Source organism: Zingiber officinale, chromosome 8A (assembly GCF_018446385.1).
Source record: "Zingiber officinale cultivar Zhangliang chromosome 8A, Zo_v1.1, whole genome shotgun sequence".
In the NCBI taxonomy this organism is placed as follows: Eukaryota; Viridiplantae; Streptophyta; class Magnoliopsida; order Zingiberales; family Zingiberaceae; genus Zingiber; species Zingiber officinale.
This window is the reverse complement of record NC_056000.1, coordinates 73,235,188-73,260,664: the sequence shown is the minus strand read 5'-3', so window position 1 is coordinate 73,260,664 and position 25,477 is coordinate 73,235,188. Positions and strand designations below refer to the sequence as shown.

The following is a 25,477-nucleotide window of genomic DNA, read 5'->3' as shown; positions in this document are numbered from 1 at the left end:
ACCAATTCAGTATTCTTACACAACTTCTAGAAAAATAAAAGAACTAACAGATTCAAGATAACAAGAATTTGAGCAGACTGAATTCTTAAAAGAAACCCCACTATGAGATAATCATCCAATGACAAACTATATATGCATGTCAACAATTTGCAAGGGAAAGTAGGAAACTCACTTGTTCGTAGTCTGGATGTTTGATCCAATCTAACCTAGAGCATGGAAAGTAAAAACATATCAAGTAAACATCTAGTGAAACAAAAACTAGAGCATGTAACAAAACCTAAACTAATTGCATTCAAATAAAGAACAAATATCATGGGAACATAAATCACTAAACAAACAAGCATTACATGAAATTAAACTAAAGAAATTGTATCAACTAAAATATATATAATGGAAGAGACATTTAATCAAACACTTGATAGGCATGAGTCAATGAAATCATAATGTGTGCAAATTGAAACATAGGAGGTCAAATTAATACAAGCACTTAACATTCACATAAAACATGACTCAACATGAAAGACAACATGAAGTAAAACATAGAACGAAACCTAAAGCATGACATGAATTCTAATCTAACCTAACAACATCCAAATGAAGAACGAGGACTTAAAGAAATTGAAAGAACAAGACAAGAAAGAATTAAGCTAAGTAAAATGCATCAAATTAAACCTAACTACTTGAAGAGACATTTCACTAAACACCTACTATGCATGAAACAAATGAAGCAAGATGAGTGCAATTCAAACAGGGGGAATTAAGTTCGATACAAGCATTTAAACAAAACTCTGCTGGTAGCTGCACACTTCGACACAATGATGGTGAACGACTCTACACTTGAAGAAACCCTCTCCAAATGAAGTTGGCAAGCTGTGGAAATGCACTGTGAAATGGGATGAACAGTTGGACCTCTCTCTGCTCTGTTGCTTGAACCCCAAGTGGTGGAACTTCGAAAGGTTGCCGGAAGATGGAGGTCACATCGAAGAAACCCTCTCCGGCGAGGTGGATGCTCAGAGTCGTCGTCGCTACTTGCTGCCCCCACCCAGAATGTTGCTGCCGTCGTCACTAGAATCAAGAAGAAGGGTGGGCTGTGGAGGTTCGGTCGGCGACAGTGAAGAGAAAAAAGAGTCGCTGGCCGATGGTGAGGAAGAAGAGACGGCCAGCGGTGGGAGGTCGCGAGCCCTAGCTGCGCGAATGGAGATGTCGCGAACAGAAGAGGAATCGTCAACACTGTGTCATCGCGTGGGTAAAAGAAAACAAAGTTTTCTCCTCCTTTAATCTAGGTCGTCCATATTGTGATGAAGATGGATGAAGATCCAGCCATCATATCTTGACATAAGCAGTCCAGATCACTTAAGATTAACTTGAGATTGATTCTATCTTTAGTTCTGACGGTCCACATAGCTTCAAATCTTGATGGAGGGCTACATGACTAGATCTTAGTGAAGGAACAAGAAGCGTTGTCGTAGACACTAAAAAATTGATAATAGACACTTGACAATAGACAACGCTTTTTAAAAATCGTTGTCGTAGACACTAAAAAATTGATAATAGACAACGCTTTTCAAAAAGCGTTGTCTTTAACCCACAAAAATCACTAATAGACAACAGTTTTTAAAAAAATGTTGTCTATTAGTCAAAAAATAAAGAGATAAATATTGTTAGATGTATACTAAAAGTCTAGCTTTTTGTATGAATATTTATTTTGAAATGAGAATCGCATTGGTCAAATATCTGCATTTAGTAAAATGTAGTTGTCCATTTAATTTATATTATAGATAACATGGTATGTGGTGTCACACAGAAGATCATGTTATCAGTTCCTTATAAATTATAAATAGAAGCTCACGACTAAGATGGATAGGGACAAACTATTGGAACGGTCGTAGTATAATTTGGTATTAGTTTATCTTGACTATAAAATTATACTAGTACACTATGAGTGCATTGAGCAGGACTATTTGAGGTTGTTCTTTTTATACTGACTGCAAAAAGAATAGGACCTCTGTTATTATGGAAGTGTGTGCTCTTAATCCCAATATAATAACAATCACATATACTTTATATTTATTTCTTTAATTTATCAATGGGTGAGATTTATTCAGTTGGATCAATAGGCCCGATAAGTTGGGAAATAATATTATTTATATGACGTGTTGTTGATTATAGAAGGAACCTGTGTGCTAGTAATCTAGGTTGATGATGTCCCCTTGAGGAGCTCATAAGCATTATCATGTAAACCCTGCAGGTGGACCTAGTCCGGCATGACAATGTGTTGGTGCAGCGGAGGCCGGCAAGAGGGGGGTGAATTGCTGAAAACACAAAATAAAAATACCCTCCTCGGATTTGAACTCAATTAATGCAATAGTAAATAAGTAAAGACAGAAATAAAATTAAACTAAGCAAGGAAATAGAAATTAAGTAGAAAACAGGATTTAACCTGGTTACAACCAAGGAGGTTGTTAATCCAGGGCAATAAGAAAAAGCTCAGTAGAAAAATCTCCTTTGCTGAAGGCGGAGAAGCCTTTTACACTTTGGAAGCTTAGAACTATTGCTAGGAATGGCTACACAATGATTGCTTGAGTTGTTGTTGAATTCCTAGCTCCAGGGGCCTTTTTATAGCTCCTGGAAAGTCTATCTCGAGGGTCCAAGGCGCCTCCAACAAGGTTTAAGGCGCCTCCAACTCAATCTGCGGATAAAACTTTATCCGCAGCGCAAACGGTCAAACTGGACTGCTCAAGGCGCCTTAAACAATCATTCAAGGCGCCTTCAATGTGTTCAAGGCGCCTTCAATGTGTTTAAGGCGCCTTCAAGGTTACTGCTACAGTAATTTCTGCTACAGTAATTTCAGCCTCTTTTGTCTTCTTCTCCAGCTCGGCTGGGTGATTGTGACCAACCTGAATAGGGCTCACCCGAACCCAATTCGGCCTTCTCCTCGAGCAGCCTTCCGTCCGGCTTAACGTCCCTCGAACGCCGCACACGTCCTTCACGCCCACCGGAGTACTCTTCCACAGCCTCTCGTCCCTTGGACGCACCGAGCCCGTCGACTCTCTCCCATGTCGTCCTTCTCGCTAGCTGCGTCTTCCGCTCGACTTTTTGTGCTCCTAAGCTCCTGCACACTTAGACACAGGGATCAAAAAATAACAGAACTTAACCTAACTTAGTTGATCACACCAAAAACAACCTTGAGGTTCCAACAATCTCCTCCTTTTGATGTGCATCAACCCAAGTTCAAGTTAGGGTTAAAATAGACATAAAAGTAATTTTAAAGAAAAATTACTAAACTAACAAGTTAAGCATAATTTTTGCAATTAGTAAAATTGCAACACTTTTTATAATAATGAAATTTCAAAATTTTCTAACTCCCCTAAACTTGTATTTTCTCTCCCCCTTTCATCACAGCAAAAAATGGGGTTAAAAAATATAAATTAAATAATGTTTAATTTAAAATTAATTCAAAACGAATTTTTCCAAAAAAAAATTCTAAGTCAAATTTTGAATTTTAAAAAAATTCTAAGTCAATATGAATTTTTCTAAAAAATTTCTAAGTCAAATTTTTGAATTTTAAAAAATTCTAAGTCAATAAAAATTTCTAAGTCAAATTTAAATTTTGAATTTTCACAATCTGACTTTTTAGAATTTTAAAAGATTTAAGAACTTTTAAAGCATTATTTAATTCTAGTTTAATGCATTTTCGAAAGTTAATTAAACATTTTTTTTCAATATTTTAGCTTCCAGGTCGTGGCGAGGCACTAGGCCTTCTTGGTTATTGGAGCAACAACCACTTCCTTAGACAAAGCTTCCATAAAGAATTTCAATATTTAATTTTCTCACTTTAAGCTTTTAATTTTTGAAAAATTAATTAAGCACAGATTTTGGAACCCAATAGAGGTTCCTACCTACAGGGTTATTCAGATACTTAGGGGGTACATAATTTTTGGGTATCCTTCTAAGCTGGCCCTGATGGTTTCTAATATACCAGTTCAATTTTCCATAAACTTTAATTTTTGAATTTGGAAATCTATTTAAACATGTACTATTTCTTAATTTCTCAATTTCTAATTTTAGATTTTTATTTTCAGATTTCAAATTTTTATTTTCTTTTTCTAATTGATCTAATTCTTTAGACAAAGCTTTAATAAACTCAAAAGATTGTTTAGAGTTTAGGGCACGTACCTTACTTACCTCATCTTGCGATGCTCCCCCTTCATCATTGCTTTCTCCTTCTGATGTTCCTCCCCCTTCATCTATGCTCATTTCTGAGCTAGACGTTTCTTCTAGCTGATGGTTGGCCATCAGTGCTAGTCCCGAGAATTCTTCGATGTCTGACTCGGAGGATGATGAATCTGACCAAGTAGCCTTCAGGTTCTTGTGCTTGGAGGATTCTGGTTTCTTGCTTTTTGATTTTTCCCTTTCTTTCTCCTTTCTCTTTAATTTCGGGCAGTCATCCTTGATGTGCCCTTCTTCGTTGCAGTTGTAGCAGCGAACCGTCCTTTTTCTTTGTTGATGCCTCTTTTTCTGCGGTCTAAATTTATTAGAATTAAAAAACTTATTGAACCGTTTTACCAGTAGTGCTGCTTCGGATTCATCGCCCGAGGCTTCGGAGTCAGAACCGATTACTTTTGCCTTTAGAGCTATGTTCTGACCGGTCTTCTCTACTCCATTTGGCTCTGAAACTCGAGATTCGTGAAGTTCAAAAGTCGAAAATAACTGTTCTAACGTACTTACCTCGAGGTCCTTAGAGATGTAGTATGCATCTACTAAGGAGGCCCACTCTGGAGTTCTCGGGAAGGCATTGAGCGCGTACCGGATAGAGTCCCGGTTGGTTACCTCTTCTCCAAGGTTCGTTAGTTGCATTATCAGCTCCTTGATTCTCGCTTGGAGTTGCGCTACCTTCTCGCCTTGGTTCATCCGGAGGTTCGTCAACTGGTTCCGGAGGATGTCGCGCTTTGCTAGCTTCGCTTCGGAGGTACCTTCATGAAGCTCCAGGAATTTTTCCCAGAGATCTTTCGCGGAGTCATAGCTTCCGATCCGGTTTACCTCCTGCGGCGGCAGAACGCTGAGTAGGTGGAACTCAGCCTTTCCATTGGCGACGAAATCTGCTTGCTCCTTTTTGCTCCACGTGTTTTCTTCTTTGTCTTTAGGAGCTGCAAAACCATATTTCATAGTAATTAAAATATCAAAGTCTGTTTTAAAAAATACCTCCATTTTGCGCTTCCATGTTGCGAAGTCTCCGTCGAACTTCGGGGGATGGATGTTCGCTCCGGCCATCGTTTTGATCGTAGTGCTTCAGTTGGCGGTTAGTCCTTCTGAGGCAACTTGGCTCTGATACCACTTGTTGGTGCAGCGGAGGCCGGCAAGAGGGGGGTGAATTGCTGAAAACACAAAATAAAAATACCCTCCTCGGATTTCAACTCAATTAATGCAATAGTAAATAAGTAAAGGCAGAAATAAAATTAAACTAAGCAAGGAAATAGAAATTAAGTAGAAAACAGGATTTAACCTGGTTACAACCAAGGAGGTTGTTAATCCAGGGCAATAAGAAGCTCAATAAAAAAATCTCCTTTGCTGAAGGCGGAGAAGCCTTTTACACTTTGGAAGCTTAGAACTATTGCTAGGAATGGCTACACAATGATTGCTTGAGTTGTTGTTGAATTCCTAGCTCCAGGGGCCTTTTTATAGCTCCTGGAAAGTCTATCTCGAGGGTCCAAGGCGCCTCCAACAAGGTTTAAGGCGCCTCCAACTCGATCTGCGGATAAAACTTTATCCGCAGCGCAAACGGTCAAACTGGACTGCTCAAGGCGCCTTAAACAATCATTCAAGGCGCCTTCAATGTGTTCAAGGCGCCTTCAATGTGTTTAAGGCGCCTTCAAGGTTACTGCTACAGTAATTTCAGCCTCTTTTGTCTTCTTTTCTTCTCCTCTTTAGCTTCCGAAGCTCCGTTCTTTTGGGTGATTGCGACCAACCGGAATAGGGCTCACCCGAACCCAATTCCCGGCTTTCTCCTCGAGCAGCCTTCCGTCCCGGCTTAACGTCCCTCGAACGCCGCGCACGCTCTTCACGCCCACCGGAGTACTCTTCCGCAGCTCTCTCGTCCTTCGGACGCACCGAGCCCGTCGGCTCCCTTCCCGTGCCGTCCTTCTCGCTAGCTGCGTCTTCCGCTCGACTTCCTGTGTTCCTAAGCTCCTGCACACTCAGACACAGGGATCAAACACAGCAGGACCTAACCAACTTGGTTGATCACATCAAAACTACCACGGGGTCCAACACAATGAAGTTGAGTGGTACTACTCTTGGAACTAGATGTTAATTAAGTGAGTGTCAATAACTCATTTAATTAATGGACATTCGAATCTTAAACACAGGAAGATTAACACACTCATAATAAGAAGGAGCCCATAATGTAATACGAGATTGGTGCGGTAGTTCAATAATAACTCTTTAGTGGTATGAGTTATTATTGATGAACTTGAGTTGGGTGTTCGGGTCGAACACAGGAAGCTCAAGCTCGTCGGTAGATCAAAACCAATTCCTCCTCTCAGTCCCTGTTGTAGTCTTTATAAAACCTTGTATCCACAAAGTTCACTTCTTACTTAAGTAATGGGTCGGACACATCCTTGCTTGGTGCAAGGGGGTCGACCAAGCATTTGCTTGGAGCCCAAGAGGTGGTCGACCAAGCTTGGTGCCCAAGCAAGGGGCCGACCACATAGGATTAAAAGGAGAGATTTTATTTTTTGTTAAAATCTTTCCTTTTATAGTCATCCGCATGGTTTTAAAAGAGAGTTTTAAATTTTAAAATATTTCCTTTTATAGCTATCTACAAAGGTTTAAAAGAGAGATTTTAATTTTGTTAAAATCTTTCATTTTTTTGTAGTTATCTATAATGTTTAAAAAGAGATATTTTAATTTTGACAAAACTTTTCTTTTTTGTAACCATGATTTAAAAGAGAAGTTTTAATTTTAATCTTTCCTTTTTTGTAGCCTTCTACATTGTTTAAAAGAGAGAAATTAATTTTAAAACTTTCCTTTTTTTAGTCATCACAATAGGAAATTTAAAAGAGAAAGATTTTAGTTATTATTAAAATTTCTTTTTTTGCCATGACCAAGAATTATAAAAGAGAGGTAGAGGGTGCCTTAAAAATATACACATATCTCTACAATTTCTCTCCTCTCTTTTCCTTGGTAGCCGACCTCCTCTCCCTTTCCTCTTCCTAAGGCCGACGGCACCTTGTTTCTTCTCTCCCTTTCTTCTTTCTAAGGCCAGCACCCATCTCTTCTTGGTGGCCGAAACTTGAAAGAAAAGAAGGAGCACTTGGTGGTCGATTGCTTGAGAGGAAGAAGAAGAGAAGAAAGTTTCCTATTTTGGTATTCCTTGGTGGCCGAAATTTCTTAGAGGAGAAGAAGTGGTTCGGGTGGATTTCATCTTGGTAGATCGTCGCCCACATGATGCCCAAGAAGAGGAGAGGAATATAGCAGAAGATCAAGAGGTCTTTGTTTACAAAGAAAGGTATAACTAGTTCTTAATTCTGCAGCAAAACTAGTTTTTCTTTGTATGGATCCTGAAATACCAACATAAGATGCTAGTGATTTCGTGTTTCATTTTTATGTTTCGATTTAGTGTTTTGATCTTGTGCTTCTGTTGAAGTCTCTGTAGTTAAACCTAGGGTTACTGTAAGAAGTTTAAATATCCAATTTCTTTGAAAGGCTTTGTCTAGGAAGTGGTGGACGATCCCATACCAAAGAAGGTTGAGTGTCTTGCCATGTTTAACCTGGAAGCTAATCCTTGAAATAGATATTTAATCAACTTCTGTAACATGGGATGAACTTGGATTAATGATGTTAAGTATCGTTTGCAATCCAAGTTTTAACTACTGAAGAACATATGAGTTGAACTTGAAGTAAAAATGTTAAGTTCTGTTTCCAATTCAAGTTTAACTCATGAGGAACACATAGGTTGTTAGGAAAGGTCTGTGCTTGTACAAATTTTTGTACAGGGGAAGCATAATGGAATTCCAAATAGTGATCAACAGCTTTTCACTAAAAGCGTTGTTAAAAAAACAAAGACAACGTTTTTAAAAAAATGTTGCCTTTTAAGTGTTGTAAAATCTCAATTTTCTTGTAGTGCTCCCGTATTCTTTAATCTGAATGACATTACATTATAACCAAAGGTCTTGTTGACTGTAATAAAACTGACCTTCTCTTGATCTTCTTTGGCGAGCAGGACTTGATAGTAGCCCTGGTACACCATCCAACATGTAGATCAGCTCGTAGCTTTTCGTCGAGTCCACCATCTGATCAATGATCGACAGTAGGTAGTAATCCTTTGGACATGCCTTATTAAAGTTTCGAAAGCCCGACTTAGAGACTAGTACTACATTATCTAGCTAGCTCAAAAATTGTACCTCAAGTATGTGGCCGACTTCCAGTATCTTTTCTACTTTTGCTTGGATTATCTGATTTTGCTCTAAGCTGAAGTCTTGTTTCTTTTGTTTCACTGGCCTTGCGTCTGGCCGGACATGCAACTCATGTTGGGCAATGGCCGGTGAGATGTTAGGTAACTCGTGCGTTGCCCGTGCGAATACATTATAATTTTTCCTTAGACAGGCAATGAGTTCCTTCTTCTATTCCTCATCTAGGTCGGTAGCAATAAAAGTCGTGGTTTCTAGCCGGCTGGGATGCACTTGGACCTCTTCCTTCTCGTCATACACCAGGGCGAGAGGCTCTTACAAAATTGTGTTTACCTCTAGCAGTGGAGCCTTCCGTGTGGCCAGTGATTCCGCCCTTACCATCTTGACGTAGCGTTGCTGAGCCGTCAATTGGTCGCCCTTGACCTCTCCGACCAAGTTATCCACAGGGAACTTGATCTTCTGGCAGAATGTGGATACGACTGCCCCGAACTCATTCAACATCGGCCGACCCAAAATGACATTGTAGACAGACGGGACATCCAATAAGATGAAGTTCGTCGTCCTTGTCCTTTTCAGCGGCTCTGCTCTGAGGGATATGGCTAGCCAAGTATGGCCAATTGGCAATACCTCATTGCCCATGAACTCGTATAAGGGAGTCGTCCTGGGCTGCAGCTCACTCCGATCGATTTGTAGTTAATCGAAGGCTTTCTGAAAAATGATATTTACCAAACTGCTTGTATCTACAAAGGTATGGTAAATATTGTAATTAACAATTACTACTTTGATGATCAGGGTGTCGTCATAAGGGACTTCCACTCCCTCCAAGTCTTGAGGACCGAAACTGAATTTTAGTCCTTCCATAGCCGCTTTGGTGCATCTGATGGCGTGAATCTTTAACTACTGGGCGTGCAACTTCCGAGCCCGGTTAGAGTCCTCTCGTGATCATGCCAATATCACCCTGAGCGACATTGTAGTGATTCTCTTCCTCTCAATCTGATTGATGCGACCGCTTTGCTGAGGCTCGCTCATGCCCCGATTACTCCCAAGTCGAGCATGTGAATGATGTCGCTCGGCTGAAGCCTGACTTTGTCCCTGCTATCTCTCCGATCGATGATAGTGATAGTGATCGAGAGATGGTGATCAGTGGTGAGTTGTCGTCGATTGGCGCTGCTTAGGATTTAGATGATAACAATCCTTGGTATTATTCGTTGTCGTATGGTGGAAAAAACACAATAGAGGAGTCCATGGTCGAGAGGCTCCTTCAATTTTGCCCGGTCGGCTTCCACATGCTGGACGGCTTGAGCTCGAGGCTCTTGGTGCTATTGAGCGGTCCCATTTCAGGGCTCCTTTGGTGGTTGATGGGCGTGCACTGTTTGGTGCTCCGAGACGACAGTTAGCTCAGGGACTGCTTCCTTTCTCCGAGCCAATTGTGCTTCCTCCACGTTCATGTACTTTGTGGCTCTCTTGAGCAATTGGTTGAAGTCCCTTGGCGGCTCCATAATAAGGGACCTAAAGAATCACCCTCGGTAAGTCCTTGGGAGAAAGCACTTACCAAGATTTCCTGAGTGGTCGATGAGATATCTATGGCCACTTGGTTGAATCTTTCAATATAAACCCTTCACCCTTCCTTGGGTCCCTACTAGATGGTGAATAGGTTCAAATTCGTCTTCTCATAGTGACGGCTGCTAGCAAAGTGTTGTAGAAATGTCACTTGAAAGTCCTTAAAACAGCAGATGGAGCTGATCGATAGACGCTTGAACCACCTTTGTGCTAACCCGGACAAGGTGGTGAGGAAGACTCGACATTTAACTCCATCAGTATAGTAGAGTGCAGACATATTGTCAAATTTGACAAGGTGGTCTTTGGGATCGGTTCCATTGTATTCTCCAATTGTCAATAGACGAAAATGTGCAGGAAGCTGATTGTCTAGAATCTCCCGGGAGAACTGCCTGTTGACCCACTTATGCGACTCGTCTGATCGGGGCACTTTACCTTTTCGCCTATCCTGAATGAGCACCTCCTCTGAAGATGACCCCTATGTCTTCTCCGCCCGACCATGCTCCTCCAAGGGCGTACAAAATAGCGCTCGATGATATGGGATTGGAGAGTTTGGTGCTTCCTATGGAGCATCCGTATATTGATGATGCGCTCGTCTGTCGATCGGTTCCCCGATTCTCACTCCTGGGTCAGCTTGTTGTCATGTCGCTGACACAACAGGGTCATGCGGCGCCCCTCCGTCAACAACAACCTCCATTTGTTGCTATATCATCATTGTAGCCCGGGCGTTTATTAGCATCTCCAGCTCCTCTTACGTTAGCATCATGGTGGAGAGTCGTCCAACGTCTTCTATCTTCATGTTTTGGATGCAGATGAAGTTTCCACAAACGACACCAATATGATCCTATCCAAAATCGAAGAAGATAGTGGGTTGGGAATATGACGCTCTCTTTGACGATGAAGACTTTTCGCGATCTACAAAACAAGGAATGTCAATGCCGAACTGAGAAGGGGTTCCCAACATTGGCTCTTGGATGCTCAAGTCAGTTTCTGGTAATAGGTAAAATAGCAGAAACTATAGCTAAGTGTGTAGAAATGAAGTTGCATATACCTCTCCTTGTGGATAGGAACCCCTTTTTATAACGTCACTGGAGTATTTGTACACGCATTCCAAAGCATAGACACATTTTCATAGGTGTCTTAGGAAAAGACAAGTCAAAAGGTATCTCTGACACCATTCCTTAAGCAGCCATGCAGTTCTCTAATGTGACAGCCTAGAAGCTTCGAAAGTACTGGACATGCCTTGCTATCAGCGACACAAACTCCCAAAAGGATATAACAAGATATTTAGTGGGGTCATACTCAGTCAGTCGAAGGCCGCTCAGCTGGGCTATCTCCTCTCGGTAGTAGGCTTAGGGTCTGCTGGCCTGTTTCTTTCCTTGCTTCCTGGCCCTTGTCAGTTATCCCCCTCTGATCGGACGCAAAGCCCGATTGGCGAGACTGCCTGCTGCTTAGCTCTCTTTGTTGTCAGAGGACAATTTTATCCGGTCGAGGAGAACCCAGCGTACTTGTCTCCTAAGCTAGTACCATATGCTCGACAGTACTCGGTCTGCTCAACCATACTCAGTTCGCTTGGCCATACCCAGTCAGCTCGGCAGATTTGGCTACCCCGCTTGACTTTGTCTTCCACGTCAGCCGGTGTTCCTTATTTTGACCTATCTCTGGTGGGACCCCCCATTATTACAGGATCATTATTTATTTATTTTAGATTAATAATACTTAGTTTAAATTAGGGTATTAATTAAATTTAGTTTTCAATTAAGATTATTCCAAATTATAAATTTAGGTTAGATTAATTAAAGTTAAGTTTATGTTAAGTTAAATTAATATTTTGACCTACAACCTCCTATAGTCTTTTATCTCCATTGTTAATCTTTTCTTGACAGGTACTTTTAATTATAACCTCCTACGGTCTTTTATTATCGTCGTTGATGAGCTTTAATGATGGGAATCACCCCCTTAATGACAGAAAATCCCATCATTAAAGGGTCCTTTTTTTAGTAGTGAGTCAAATAGCACGGGCATATTAGAATATCGGGGAAGTTGAGCTCGTGAGTTAGGTGGACCGACTGGAGGGATTGGAGGACTTGATTTTACTGAGCGGAGCACTGAGTTGGAGGAGTTGAGCCCTTGGAGTCGAATGTACCTTTGAAGGTCATTCGTAATGTCTATTCATCTAGGAGGAGTTGGGGGAGTGGAGCCCTTGGAGTCACTTGGATTAACTAGAGGAGCTGAGTGAGCTGAGCCCCTGGAGTCGGACGAGCTGATCTAACTGAGCAGATCATTGAGTCGGAGAAACTGAACCCTTAGAGTCGGATGCACCTTTGAAGGTCATTTTTAATATTTGTTCATCTGGGAGAAATTTGGAAAGCTAAGTCCTTGGACTCGGATGGATCGACTCTAGGAGTCAAGCGAATTGATCTGACTGAGCGGAACATTAAGTCAGGGGATCTAAGTTCCCAAAGTCTGATGTACCTTTGAAGATCATTCTTAATATATGTTAATCTAGGAAGAATCGGAGAGTTGAGCCCCTAAAGTCAGATGAGCCATCTAGAGATGGGCAAAGAATCGTCCCGATTTACCTGAACCGAAAGCCACTTCTTTTGTCTCGGTCTCTTATACTTCTCGATCATATCAACGATCTTATTCATCTACTGAGTAAATTTAAACTTCAATTTATACACATTTAGAAGTCGATTTAAAGAAGTGTTCGAGTCGCTGTAGCATAACTCTTCATGATGATGCAAATTAAATGTTCATGAGAATAGCTATAACATGGGTAAAATTTAGGCTCTCGGACGATTTTATGTATGGACATTTGTGTCCACGTGGCTTTAACTTGAGCAAAATAGAACTAGATAGATTTGGAAAACTATCCAGCTAGCAACACAAAATAAATGACAAGGATTAGCTAATTTAACTGAAAGTATATAAGATTTTTTTAACACCTTCCAACAACCCTTCAACCTTCACCACCTCACCACATTTAATTTAACGACATTAATTCAACTCATCAAATATAGATATATAACGACCACCACCACCGATTCTCACGCGCTAGCTATTCATGATTTGGCAAACACCTGATCACTTAACGTAATTAATGCATCATGCATGCATGCAATAGAAAATTCAAAGCAAAGCAAACAAATCCGACGATGTTGGACCGATATTCCGGCCGGCGACGATACGATTAGCTTAAGACCTTGATCTTGCCCTCGTTGGCTTGCTTGAAGATGTCGGCCTGGGCCTGCGCCATGCCGTCGGAGGCAATCGCGCCGGCGAAGGCGGACTTGACCTGGGGCGTGGAGTAGGGGAACTTGCTGTTGGTCATGGAGTTGAGGAAGGAGGCGGTGCCCTCGCGGAAGAGCGCGCCGTACCCGTCCTGCCTCGTGTTCGTCAGGGCCGCCGGGAGGCTGGGGTTGCTGCCGAAGATGGCGGCGCAGCTGTGGCCGAAGAGGTCGCCGATGCTGCCCCATGAACCCACGACGGCGGTTATGACATCGGGGTGAGACCCCCAGTACCTGCACCAGATCATCCCATTCATGGAATAGCCACGAGACCACCAACTGAAATGGTAGAACTCACTTGCATGTGCCGGTGAAGAAGGGAGAGTTATGCGGGTCAAACGCCGGCGTGGAAGGCGAGGGGTTGACGGCCGGACTACTGCCTCCTCCAGTACTGCTCGGAGGCGAGTGGTATGAGCCGCCGCCGCCGCCGCCGCTGCCGCTGGGAGTGCTCGGCGCTCCATGCGATGGCGTCGCAGTGCCGTGGGAGCTTCCGGAGTCTGCAAAGGCGAAATGCATGAGTGATTCGCTGCAATCCAATAACAGGGAACACCAAACTGTCCAGCCTACGAGATGGAGAGCCCCCAGTTGAGGGAGGATAGTAGTTCTTCTGCTCGGCGAACTCCTGCTCCGGCAGACTCCGACTCATGGCCACATTCTGAGAAGCCAACTCCAGTACAAGAAAGCAAACCAGAAAACCCTTCCACTCCATGCTCCACCAATTCGATAACAACAGAGGAGGAGGAGAAGAAGAAGAAGGTGGTGATGCAGTGAAGAGGAGCAGTGTGACTGCATGGGCATAAATACCCGGAAGCAGTGTTCAGATCTGGCAAAGAACATTGATGAGCATAAAGTTTGGCAGCAAGTAGTTGGAAGACATTTACTTTAAGCCATTGGCCAGCTGGTCTTTGCCGATAACATGACATGCTAAGCGTTCATGTGATGCAAAAAGTGAAAATATATATTCCTACTTTGTATCTCTAATAGTGGTAAAAGATGAACATATTCATCTTCAATACTCTCGTCAATTTATTTTAGGATTAACACGGAGAAGTACTTTGTCCATCTAAAGATCTTATGGAAAGAAAGTAAATTATTGTACTAAATGATCTTCTAGACAGGAAGAACTTATTTCCTAAGGGAATAAATTACAAGACATTCGAATATGTGATGTAAATTTATCGTCCGAATACCAACAACTTAGCTACGCCCGTTGTAGCAAAATATGATTATGCTTGTTTTAGACGTCTCTTATAATCCATCTTTATATTATGTGGAGGGAGATAAATCACGGAATCAATTTAAAGTCGACTGTCAAATTGATTAAGGAACATTCATGGTGACAAAAGACGAATATGTTTGCCCCCAGCTCAAACCTCGTGGTGACAATACCTCTTGTGTTATCCACTAAATCGTCCCGAGGAGACGATTAAGGAGCGTTCATGTGGCAAAAGGCGATTCGCTCGCCCCCAGCGCCCCCGCTAACCCGTCCCTAGGCCAACACGGAGGAAATAAATCACGGATGACTACTAGCCATTAGTGCAAATGGCCAAGACATGGGGGAGATTATGCTCGGTCACGCCGAGTTTCGACTCCAATACCTCATGTGACAACACCCCATATTTTAACCATCGCACAGTCCCGAGGGGACAGATTAAGGAGCGTTCATGATCATTACGTGAATGCAGTATTTATTCACATTAAACATACCTAAACCTAATTATTTTCATATGTTATGGATTTAGAGATCAGTGTGTTGTATCCAGTCTGCATTCATTCATAAGTTGAAAGGTAGTGGAAGCGAGATCAGAATGAGGAAGGCAGAAAGGAGGCATTAACTGCTGCAGTTGGCGGTGTGGGGTGGTGTGGTGTGGGGTGGTGTGGTTTACAGCAGTACGTACTTTGAATGATGTGAGTTGGCTCTCGAGGTTCACAGTGAGCAGCAGGAGAATGATGGACTTGCCTGTGCAGTAATTAACTTCCAACAACGAACTGATTTAGTGTCTGCTTTTATATCATCAGTTCCTTTATTGTGACATTTATTGTCATTTTGTGTTCTTAATTTGAAGTGACGAAGCCAAAACAATCTTCACCTTGTTAACTGCTACTTCATCTAAAACCCTAGTTAAAGTGATATTACACAAACTATAATGTGATTGGGCAATAGAAGGAGATGCCCTGCATCATTCCACATATTGATAACTTGTAGATTTGCTTTTTAGCTGTTTGGTGTTACAGTGTATCTTGCTACCATTTCATTGTTTGTAATTGATTCCCACTTTGTACATAATCAGATTGTTAATATCCTTACTAGCTATTATTAACCTACGGTGAGTTTGTGAAGAGTACAGTCAAGAGTACGTACAGTAGGATAATGGCCATGAAAAAGATAAAAGGCAAACAATAAAGTTTGCCATATATATCATATTAAGTCTTTTAAGTTACTTTCATTACATCTTTATTGTGATTGGAAAGACTGTAATTATGGTTACCACATTTAGAGCATCTTCATTAGTGGATGTTATAACACCCACCACTTAATCAAAGATACATATTATATTAACATCTTCATTCTCTCACATTCATTTTAACATTAACATTAATTATTTATAAGTCTCACTGTCTATTCATTCATCTTTATTTTTATTATACATTAAATGAATACAATTTCAATTTTATTTACCCAATTGAAATGATTATTATTTAAAATAAATAATAATAATAATTTTAAATATATTTAAAATGAATATTATTTTTTTACGTAAAATATTTTTTCCTTATTTTTGAGTAGCATTTATTAAGATTAAAATATTATTATAAATTTGAAATGAATGAGTACAATATATAAAAAAATTACATTTGCATAAAATTAAAATACAACACTTTCAAGGATTGTTGTTATATTGTGACCAAATATATTCAACTAAGTCTGCATGAAGCTGGTGATGCACATGATTGTCATGTAGTTCGGAATTTATCCGGAGATAATCATGAAATCCTCAATTTAAACCCTAGACAGGTTGTGCAGGTTCGTTACCTTCATCGTTATATCAATTTATCATTTGACCTTCTTATCTTTAATAATCATGTTGTGTAAAATAATACATGTTAACATAATATGTTTTAACTTTTTTCTGTACCAATAACGAACTGGACCTTGAACAATTGTCCATTGAGCTTAGAGAATCCCAAATGATCGTTCAACATCTTTTCTTGCAGCCTCTTGCCTTTCTTTAAACAACCTCCTCTTAGGATCTTCTAGGCAAGGAAAAGTCTTCACGAAAGTAGCTCATTCTAGATGTATTTCATCTATTAGATAATACCCCTTCGTATATTGAGTCTCGTTGACTATGAAATTAATCTCCGAGACATTTCCTTGCAAGACGTTATTAAATAGGGGAGATTTGTACAACACATTAATATCATTATGTGAATATCTACTACCATAGAATGCATGACATATCCACAAGTCTTAAGACGCGACTACTTCAAGCACGATTATTGGTGATCCATAATCTCTTGTAAATTGGTTTTTCCAAGCAACTGTACAGCTTTTCCATTCGAACGCATGCAATCAAGGCTGCCCAACATTCTAGAAAATTATGCCTCTCATCATGCATTTGAAGAAGACGTTGAACATCGTTAGCATTCAGCCTTCTCAAGTATCGATTACCAAATAGTTCAACTACATAACCGCAAAACTTGAAAAGACACTTGATGGAGGTTGATTCACTCATGTGTAGGTACTCATCAAGATGGTTGGCTAGGACTCCATAAGACAATTGATGAATCGTAGTCATGCATTTTTGTAATGGTGACAAGCCTTCTCGCAACATCGTGCCTTTGCTGAAAATATGAAGAACGACTCTCGAGTGCATTCACTATACGACAAAATAAATCTCTTCGCATGTGAAATCATCTTCGAAATAGTTGATCTGGATACACTGGATTTGTGGAGAAATAATTATTGAAGAGCCTCGTATGCCTGGCTTCACGATTTATTTAGATGAACTTTTTTTTCGCTGCATCTCGTTATTACATTAATATGCTCAACTATTTGTCAGCATTGTTAAAGTATTAATGACATTAGCTCATTCCCCGAATTATAACCTTCATCAACAATTTCAACTTGGACTTCGTTTTCACTTATCGAATCAGAGATGATGCTACTTGAATATTGAGACATTTTGGAGGAAACTAGTTAAAGTCTATGTTTAGAATGAAGAATTGTAAAGCACTTTATTTATTTATTTTTTCTTGTCAACTGCCATATTAAAATGAATATATTTCAATAGCTACTTTCCATTAATCGAATTGTACATTAATTGTACACATATATTCCAATGGCTATATTAATAGAATGATTCTCATGAATTGTGGATACTTCTCAATTCAACTAATTGAATCAAATTAATTAAGAAAAAAGGAAATGAAATAAATAATTTGAATATACTAATTATAGACTATTCATAAGCATAAGGAAAGAGCAATAGGTTGGACCAACCTACAAAAATGAAATGGTCTGTGCGTAACTAATCATCCATAATATCAAATAGATCATTTTCTTCTTTGGTAAATTTACCAATGGCTATAGTTATAGCGATCCTCCTATTTAACCACTAACCATTTCCGAACACCCCATAGCATTTCCAAGACATTGGTTAGTTCATTTGGGTGGGCCACCCCATTTATTTATTTAATCTTTCTAAATAAAATATTTGAAAAATAAAGGAGCCAGGACAACTAAGAAAGCATTAATTAAAAAAGTATAATAATGGAAAATTACATTAATTAAAAAGTACAATAATTAAAAATTGTATATTCCATCTCTGCCTAATCTCTTGACATAGATGTTTGTGGATGATAAATTACTCCTCAGTCATTTGTGAAGTGTCATTCGAAAGGATTGCATATTCCTTTAGTTGAACTTTGGCTAAGGCAGCTTTTGCTTTCATCTCGACAACATTTGCTTTCATCTCCTCAACTTAGAGTTTTTTTTTTTCATTTCAACTTTATCCATTTTTATGCTTGTATGCTAAGTAAACTTTGCAAACATATTGTCTAAATTTATTGTCATACCTTCAATGTCTGATTTCATTTTGCCTTTTCCCTTTCTTTTTGTTGCCTTCTAACCCATTGGACGAGTTTCTTCTTTATTTAAGTTTGTATGCAGACTCGCATCTTGGTTAGATGAGGTGTTGCTTGCCCCCGACTCCAAGGTCTTTGCCTTCTTCGTGCTAACAAGGTGATCAACAGACTATGGAGTAAACATTGGACAATCTTTTACAATTCTCCATACACGCTTGAGATTAAATGTAATACCATTATTTTCCTCGCGATATTTTTCATATGCAAGCTACAATATGTCCTCATCACTGTGGCTGCTATGATACACGCTATAAATACTATTGTAATTTGCATTGAAATGATATACCTTTTTTTGTATGGTATTGTGTCAATGTGATTGTATAACACTTGCAATTCTAATGGGTGTACCTGGAGAATGATTCTCATTGTAGTAGATTGCAATACGTTCCTAGAAAGCATCCGCCTTCTGATCATTGTCGATGATTGGACCATCGTTGATAGTAACAAACGATCTCGCTAAAACTTCGTCTTCAACCTTACTCCATGTTTACTGTTTTCTTCTACCTACAGCGCCAAAATCCGCCTTCTCTAAATTTGCGATTTCAATTGTGGATTCACAATAAGATAGTTGAGTCTCTGGAACAAAAGTCGGAATAAACAGATCATTTTCCACCGAAGATGTAAAATGCATACCAGTTGCACGTGGATTATATGCATAATTTTGTGGATATGGATTATATGGATAATTTGAAGGGTATGATTATATGGATCTGATGGGTATGGATTATGTGAATAATTTATTGGATATAAAAATATGGATAATTTGGTGGAATTTGTGAATTTTAAGAAAAAGCATTTTCTTTCGACGATTTTGATAATTCATAACATTTCTAAAAAATCCTTGATTATTTTCATCCATTTCGAAGAAAAAATAAGAGAAGATTTTTAGAGTGATTTAGGTGTTTGAAAGATTGTAATAAGGTGATGAATATTTATAGATAAAATTTTGATTTTTTTTATTAAAACTAGCCATTAGTTTTTAATTTTAAAATATTCCATTTTTATTTTTTTTATAAAAAACATATATATTAATAAAAAAAAATAAAATGGACCCATGTGGGGGGTGGGCCAGCCTTGCGCCCACCATCACGTAAGCAGATAAAGTAAAAAAAGGCAAAGAAAAATTCAATGAACGTGTTCATTGAAATGAATGTGTTCATTAAAATGGTGGGTCAGTCTCATTCAAACTTTACTCTACATCAGTTTTGACACCTATTGAATGTTATAACACCATATTAATTTATTTAATGTGGATGCTCTTATGATAATACATACAAAAAAAAAAACTCTTTCTATAACCAACCTGTAAATATAGGGTTATTCATCTGTCCTTTATTGTTTTTTTTATAATGCAAAAGGATATGTAGATTATTATTATTATTTTTAGTAATTTTTATTTTTATATTTAAGGTATTTTATATATATTTTTATAATTTCTATCTTCTCATTTATTTTTTTTTATTTTGAGTAAGTTTAGAATTTTTAGGATTGTGAGTCCCTTAATAATATTTTTATTTTTATTTCTTTTCTTTTCTTTTCTTTACAATTTAGTTATTGCAGTAAATATATCATGATTTTTTCCCTTTATTTGGGTTTTAAAGTTTGAAGTTTATATAAATATGTGTTTAACTGATTGAGGAATTATTTTTAAATTATTAAATAATTTTTCCTTTTTAAAAAAAAATCTAGAGGACAATGGTCATCTCTTCTTGCATTCTCTCAAACCCTCCTTTTCATCAACCACAAGAGAATCATCATCAAATCCGACATCACTTTCTATTTCTATTGATCAACTTTAATTGAGTCGAGGCTAGAGTTAGACTCTATCTCTTTAAGACAAATTTACCCCACACACGGTGCTCACGGAACACTACAATCGTCTCCCAAGATACAACAACTTTATCTTGCGATAGTAGCACTACAAATCGCAAGACCTCCAAACCAAAGAAGGCTTCTCGAACTCTCCAATGCAAGTATGGAATGCAATGCTTGCTTTGCTTGGAAGGAATTGAGTGAGTGAAATGAGGATGTGAGGGACTTTATTTATACTAAATGAAGGGGGTATAAGAACCTCTTGGTTCAATTAGATCTCATCCATCCATTTTGAATTAGATGATGTAGATCGCATCCTTTCCTAAGAGGCACACTACCTCTTCATAAGATACCACCCTTTAACTATCCAAAAGGCACTTAAACCTTTTAATTTCTTATTTATAATTTCTAACAATCTCCCACAGAAATGAAATTTAATGCATGCATGTTATCACCTAAAGAGAGTTCAATCGATAAGTTAATACATCGGGAGATGTAGCTTGTGGCTTTGAACCTTCCGTAGTGGAATGCTATTGAGCATACTAGGCTACGTAGTGAACGTGATATCTTGAACTGCTCAGCTATTTGTGTATACTAAGACAATAACGCCCACACAACTCACCTACTTTTGGTTCTCATGGTTGGTTCCGATTTGGCCATGGACACCATCTTGGATTCATGAGTGCTTCATTGAAGCGACCAGTCTTCACACTCATATAGGTGGCACTTCTATCAAGAGTTTCCTACCATACTCCACCTTATAAAGCTATAAAAGTCATTAAAAGCATACGCTTAACCTCACTACATGTGGTAGGATAACACAAGTTCATCCTAGAATTGGAATAGAGATAATATATCTCGTGTGCTATAACATAACTTCTGTAACTTCGTTGTCCCATTGAACCAAGATCTTAGGATATCTAGTCAACAAGGTTGGGTTGCCGCTACAGTCATTTTAGTTGTAGATTTTTAGTTACATTCCTCTCGATGAGCAGTATACTTGATCTTGACTTAGCTCCTTCGTAAGAGGGTATGCCAAGTTATCTTTTGACTTGATATAGTTGATTGCAATCACTCCGTTCGAGATCAACTGCCTAATGGTATTGTGTCCGCAACGTATATGTCGAGACTTACCATTATATATACTACTCTGTGTCCTTCCAATCATCGATTGACTATCACAGTGTATAAGTACGGCAGACACAGGTTTCGTCCAGCTTGGAATATCTTCCAAGAAATTCTTCAACCATTCAGCTTCTTCTACTCCTTTGTCTAGTGCTATAAACTCGAATTCCATAGTTGATCGAGCAATGCATGTTTGCTTTGTGGATTTCCAAGATACTGCTTCTCCACCGATTGTGAATACATACCCACTAGTGGATTTGGAATCTTTTGTATCTGATATCTAATTAGCATCATAATATCCCTCTAAGACAGTGGGATATGTTCCGTAATGTAATCCGTAGTTTATAGTATATTTCAAATATCTAAGAACTCGCATCAGTATTTTCCAATGGGTGTCGTTTAGATTACTCGTAAAATGACTCAGCTTGTTTACCACACAAGCAATATCTAGACGTGTGCAGTTTGCGAGATATATCAAACTGTCTATTAACCGAGAATATTCCAATTGCGATATGGGTTCACCATGATTTTTCATTAAGTATTGACTTAGATCCATAGGTGTTTTTACTGTAGAGAGATCGTACTCATTGAACCGTTTCAATACTGACTCTACATAATGAGATTGTGTCAAAACTATCCCATCGGATGTCTTGAGAATTTTAATTCCCAATATAACATCTGCTAGACACATATCTTTCATATCGAAATTCTTGGTCAACATTTTCTTTGTATTCATGATTACTGCCCATTATAAACATGTCGTCTACATATAGACAAACGATTACATGACCTTTAGGTGTCTGTTTGACATAAATGCATTTGTCACATTCATTTATTTTGAATTCGTTTGATAGTATTGTTTTGTCAAATTTTTCGTGCCATTGTTTAGGTGCTTGTTTAAGTCCGTACAATGACTTAACAAGTCGATACACCTTTTCCTCTTTTCCTGGAGCTACGAACCCCTTGAGTTGCTCCATATAGATTTCTTCTTCCAACTCACCATTTAAGAATGCAGTCTTAACATCCATTTGGTGTATTTCTGTTAGGATGTATACTAAAAGTCTAACTTTTTGTATGAACATTTATTTTGACATGAGAATCACATTGGTCAAATGTATGCATTTAGTTAAATGCAGTTATCCATTTAATTTATATTATAGATAACATGGTGTGTGGTGTCACACAGAAGATAATGTTATCAGTTCCTTATAAATTATAAATAGTAGTTCACAACCAAGATCGATTGGGGCAAACCATTAGAATGGTTGTAGTGTGATTTGGTATTAGTTTATCTTAACTATAAAATTACATTAGTACACTATGTGTGTATTGAGTAGGACCATTTGAGATTGCTTCTTTTTATACTGACTCCATAAAAGAACAAAACCTCTGTTATTATGGATGTGCATACTCTTAATCCCGATATAATAACAAACACATATACTTAGTATTTACTTCTTTAATTTATCAAAGGATGAGATTTATTCAGTTAAATCAATAGCCCGATAAGTTGGGAAATAATATTATTTATATGATGTGTTGTTGATTATAAAAGAAAACTATGTCCTAGTGATTTAGGTTGATGATGCCCCCTTGAGGAGATCATAAGGATTATCATGTAAACCCTGCAGGTGGACTTAGTCCGATATGATAATAAGGTTGAGTGATACTTCTCTTAGAGCTAGATGTTAATTAAGTGAGTTGTCAGTAACTCATTTAATTAATGGGCATACGATATCTTAAACATAGGGAGACTAACGCACTCATGATAAGAAGGAGCTCATATTGTAATATGGGATTGATGCGGTAGTTCAATAATAACTCTTTAGTAGTATGAGTTATTATTGATGAATTTGAGTTTGGTGTTCGGGTCGAACACAGAAAGCTCAAGTCCATCAGGAGGTCAAAACTAATTCCTCCTCTCGGTCCCTGTTGTAGCCTCTATAAAGCCTCGCATTCATCCGTTTTGGTTTTGCTTCCTACCCAAGAAAGGGGTCGGCCAAGCCTTGCTTAGTACCCAAGCAAGGGGTCGGCCAAACCAAAAGGAAAAGAAAAAGAAAAAAAAAAGGAGATTTTTTCTCAACAGAATTAGAGATTTTTCTAAAAAGAATTACATTGATTCTTTCTTAGAAATTTTCTAAAAAAAATTATATTAATTCTTTCTTAAGAAATTTTTCTAAAAAGAATTATGTTAATTCTTTCCTAGAGATTTTTCTAAAAAGAATTATGTTGATTCTTTCTTAGAAATTTTCTAAAAAGAATTATACTAATTCTTTCTTAAGAAATTTTTATAAAAAGAATTATGTTAATTCTTTTCTAGAGATTTTTTCTAAACAAAAATCTATTACTTTTTCTCCTTTTTTATCTAGGGCAAAGAGTTATAAAAGGAGAGGAGGTTGTGCCACTACAATCAACAATTCAATTAAGAATTGATAAGTTTCTCTCCATAACTAAAAACCCTCTCCTTTCCCTTAAGGTCGGCGCCCCATTCTTTCTTTTGTTTCCTCTAGGGTTGGCGTCCCACTTCTTTTCGTCTTTCCTTTTCTTCCCTCTAGGGTTGGCGCCCCATGTTCTCTTGGTGGCCGGAGCTTGGAGGAAAAGAAAACAAAGAGACGAAGCACCTTGGTGGCCGGCGGTTTGGAGGAGAAGAAGAAGAAGGAGGCTTTCTTTTCTTTGCATCTTTTGGTGGTAGGCGGCTTGTAAATAAATAGGGTTCGGGTGTTTTTTTTGTCTTGGTAGATTGTCGCCCACACGACATCCAAGAAGAGGAGAGGAATAAGCAGAAGATCAAGAGGTCTTTGTCTACGAAGAAAGGTACAACTAGTTATTTATTTCACAGTACAACTAGTTTTGTTTTTTTTGTATGGATCCTGAAATATCAACACGAGAGGCTAACGATTTCGTGTTTTCATTTTTATGCTTCGATTTGTGTTTCGATCTTGTGCCTTGATTGAGGTCTCTATAGTTAAACCTAAGGTTACTGTGAGAAGTTTAAATATTCAATTTCTTTGAAAGGTTTTGTCTAGGAAGTGATGGATGATCCCATAACCAAGAAGGCCTAGTGCCTCGCCTACGACCTGGAAGCCGATCCTTGAAATAAATATTTAATCAACTTCTGTAGTATGATTTAACTTCAGAAGAACACAAGGGTTGAATTTGGAGTAAAAATGTTAAATTTCGTTTCCAATCCAGGTTTAACTTTGAAGAACGAACTTGGAGTAAAAATGTTAAGTTTCGTTTCCAATCCAAGTTTAACTTCTAAAGAGCACATGGGTTGCTAGGAAAAGTTCTGTGCTTGTACAAATTTTTTTTGTACAGGGGAAACAGAATGGTATTCCAAGTAGCACCTAGCAATTTCAAGGTTAAACAGTGTTGTGATGGCTATCAGCACTCATATGGACGTAATCCTTGTCACTGGTGAGTAGGTATCGAAGTAATCAATACCTTCCTTTTGCCTGTATCCTTTGGCTAAAAGTCTAGCTTTATACTTGTCAATTGATCCATCAGCTTTATACTTGTGTTTTAGTATCCACTTACAACCTAATGGTTTAGTACCAGAAGGAAGGTTCACTAATTCCTAAGTATGGTTATTCATGATGGACTCGATTTCATTATTGACAGCTTCTTTCCACAATGGGGCATCGGGACTAGAGAGAGCTTCGCTTAATATTCTTGGGTCCATTTTCGACATAAAAGTCATGAAGTCTGGTCCAAACAATTTCTCAACTCTAGCCTGTTTGCTCCGACATGACTCTTCGCTTTGATTGTCAATAGTCTTTTTATGACAACTAAGTTCAAAAAGATCATTTTCATTAGAACTTTCATTGTTATCATTTTGAATGTTTTCCTTCTTATTCGGGAATATGTTTTCAAAGAATATCATATTCCGAGATTCCATGGTTGTCCCACATGAATATCAGGAATGTCTAACTTGTGAACTATGAAACAATATGCCTTACTATTATAGGCATATCCGACAAATATGTCATCGAACGTTTTAGGTCCGATTTTTTACTTGCTTTGGCTTGGGTACTTCAACCTTTGCACACTTTCAGGTATCTGTACGATGGCTCGCAGCCTTTCCATAGCTCATATGGTGTTTTATCAGTTTTCTTGTGAGGAATTTTGTTGAGAATGTGG

At 38.6% G+C, this 25,477-nt stretch overlaps 1 protein-coding gene across 1 annotated transcript; it reads right to left on the bottom strand.

Annotated features, from left to right (window-relative positions):
- Window positions 1–12,985: 12,985 nt before the first annotated feature.
- LOC122011679 (protodermal factor 1-like) lies at window positions 12,986–14,018 on the bottom strand. Its single transcript, XM_042568053.1, has 3 exons — window positions 13,823–14,018; window positions 13,554–13,752; window positions 12,986–13,489 (listed from the first exon to the last, which is right to left on the bottom strand). Exons 1-3 carry the CDS (start codon window positions 13,962–13,964, stop codon window positions 13,159–13,161), a joined length of 672 nt encoding a protein of 223 aa, XP_042423987.1. The 5' UTR covers window positions 13,965–14,018; the 3' UTR covers window positions 12,986–13,158.
- Between the last annotated feature and the right edge of the window lie 11,459 nt (window positions 14,019–25,477).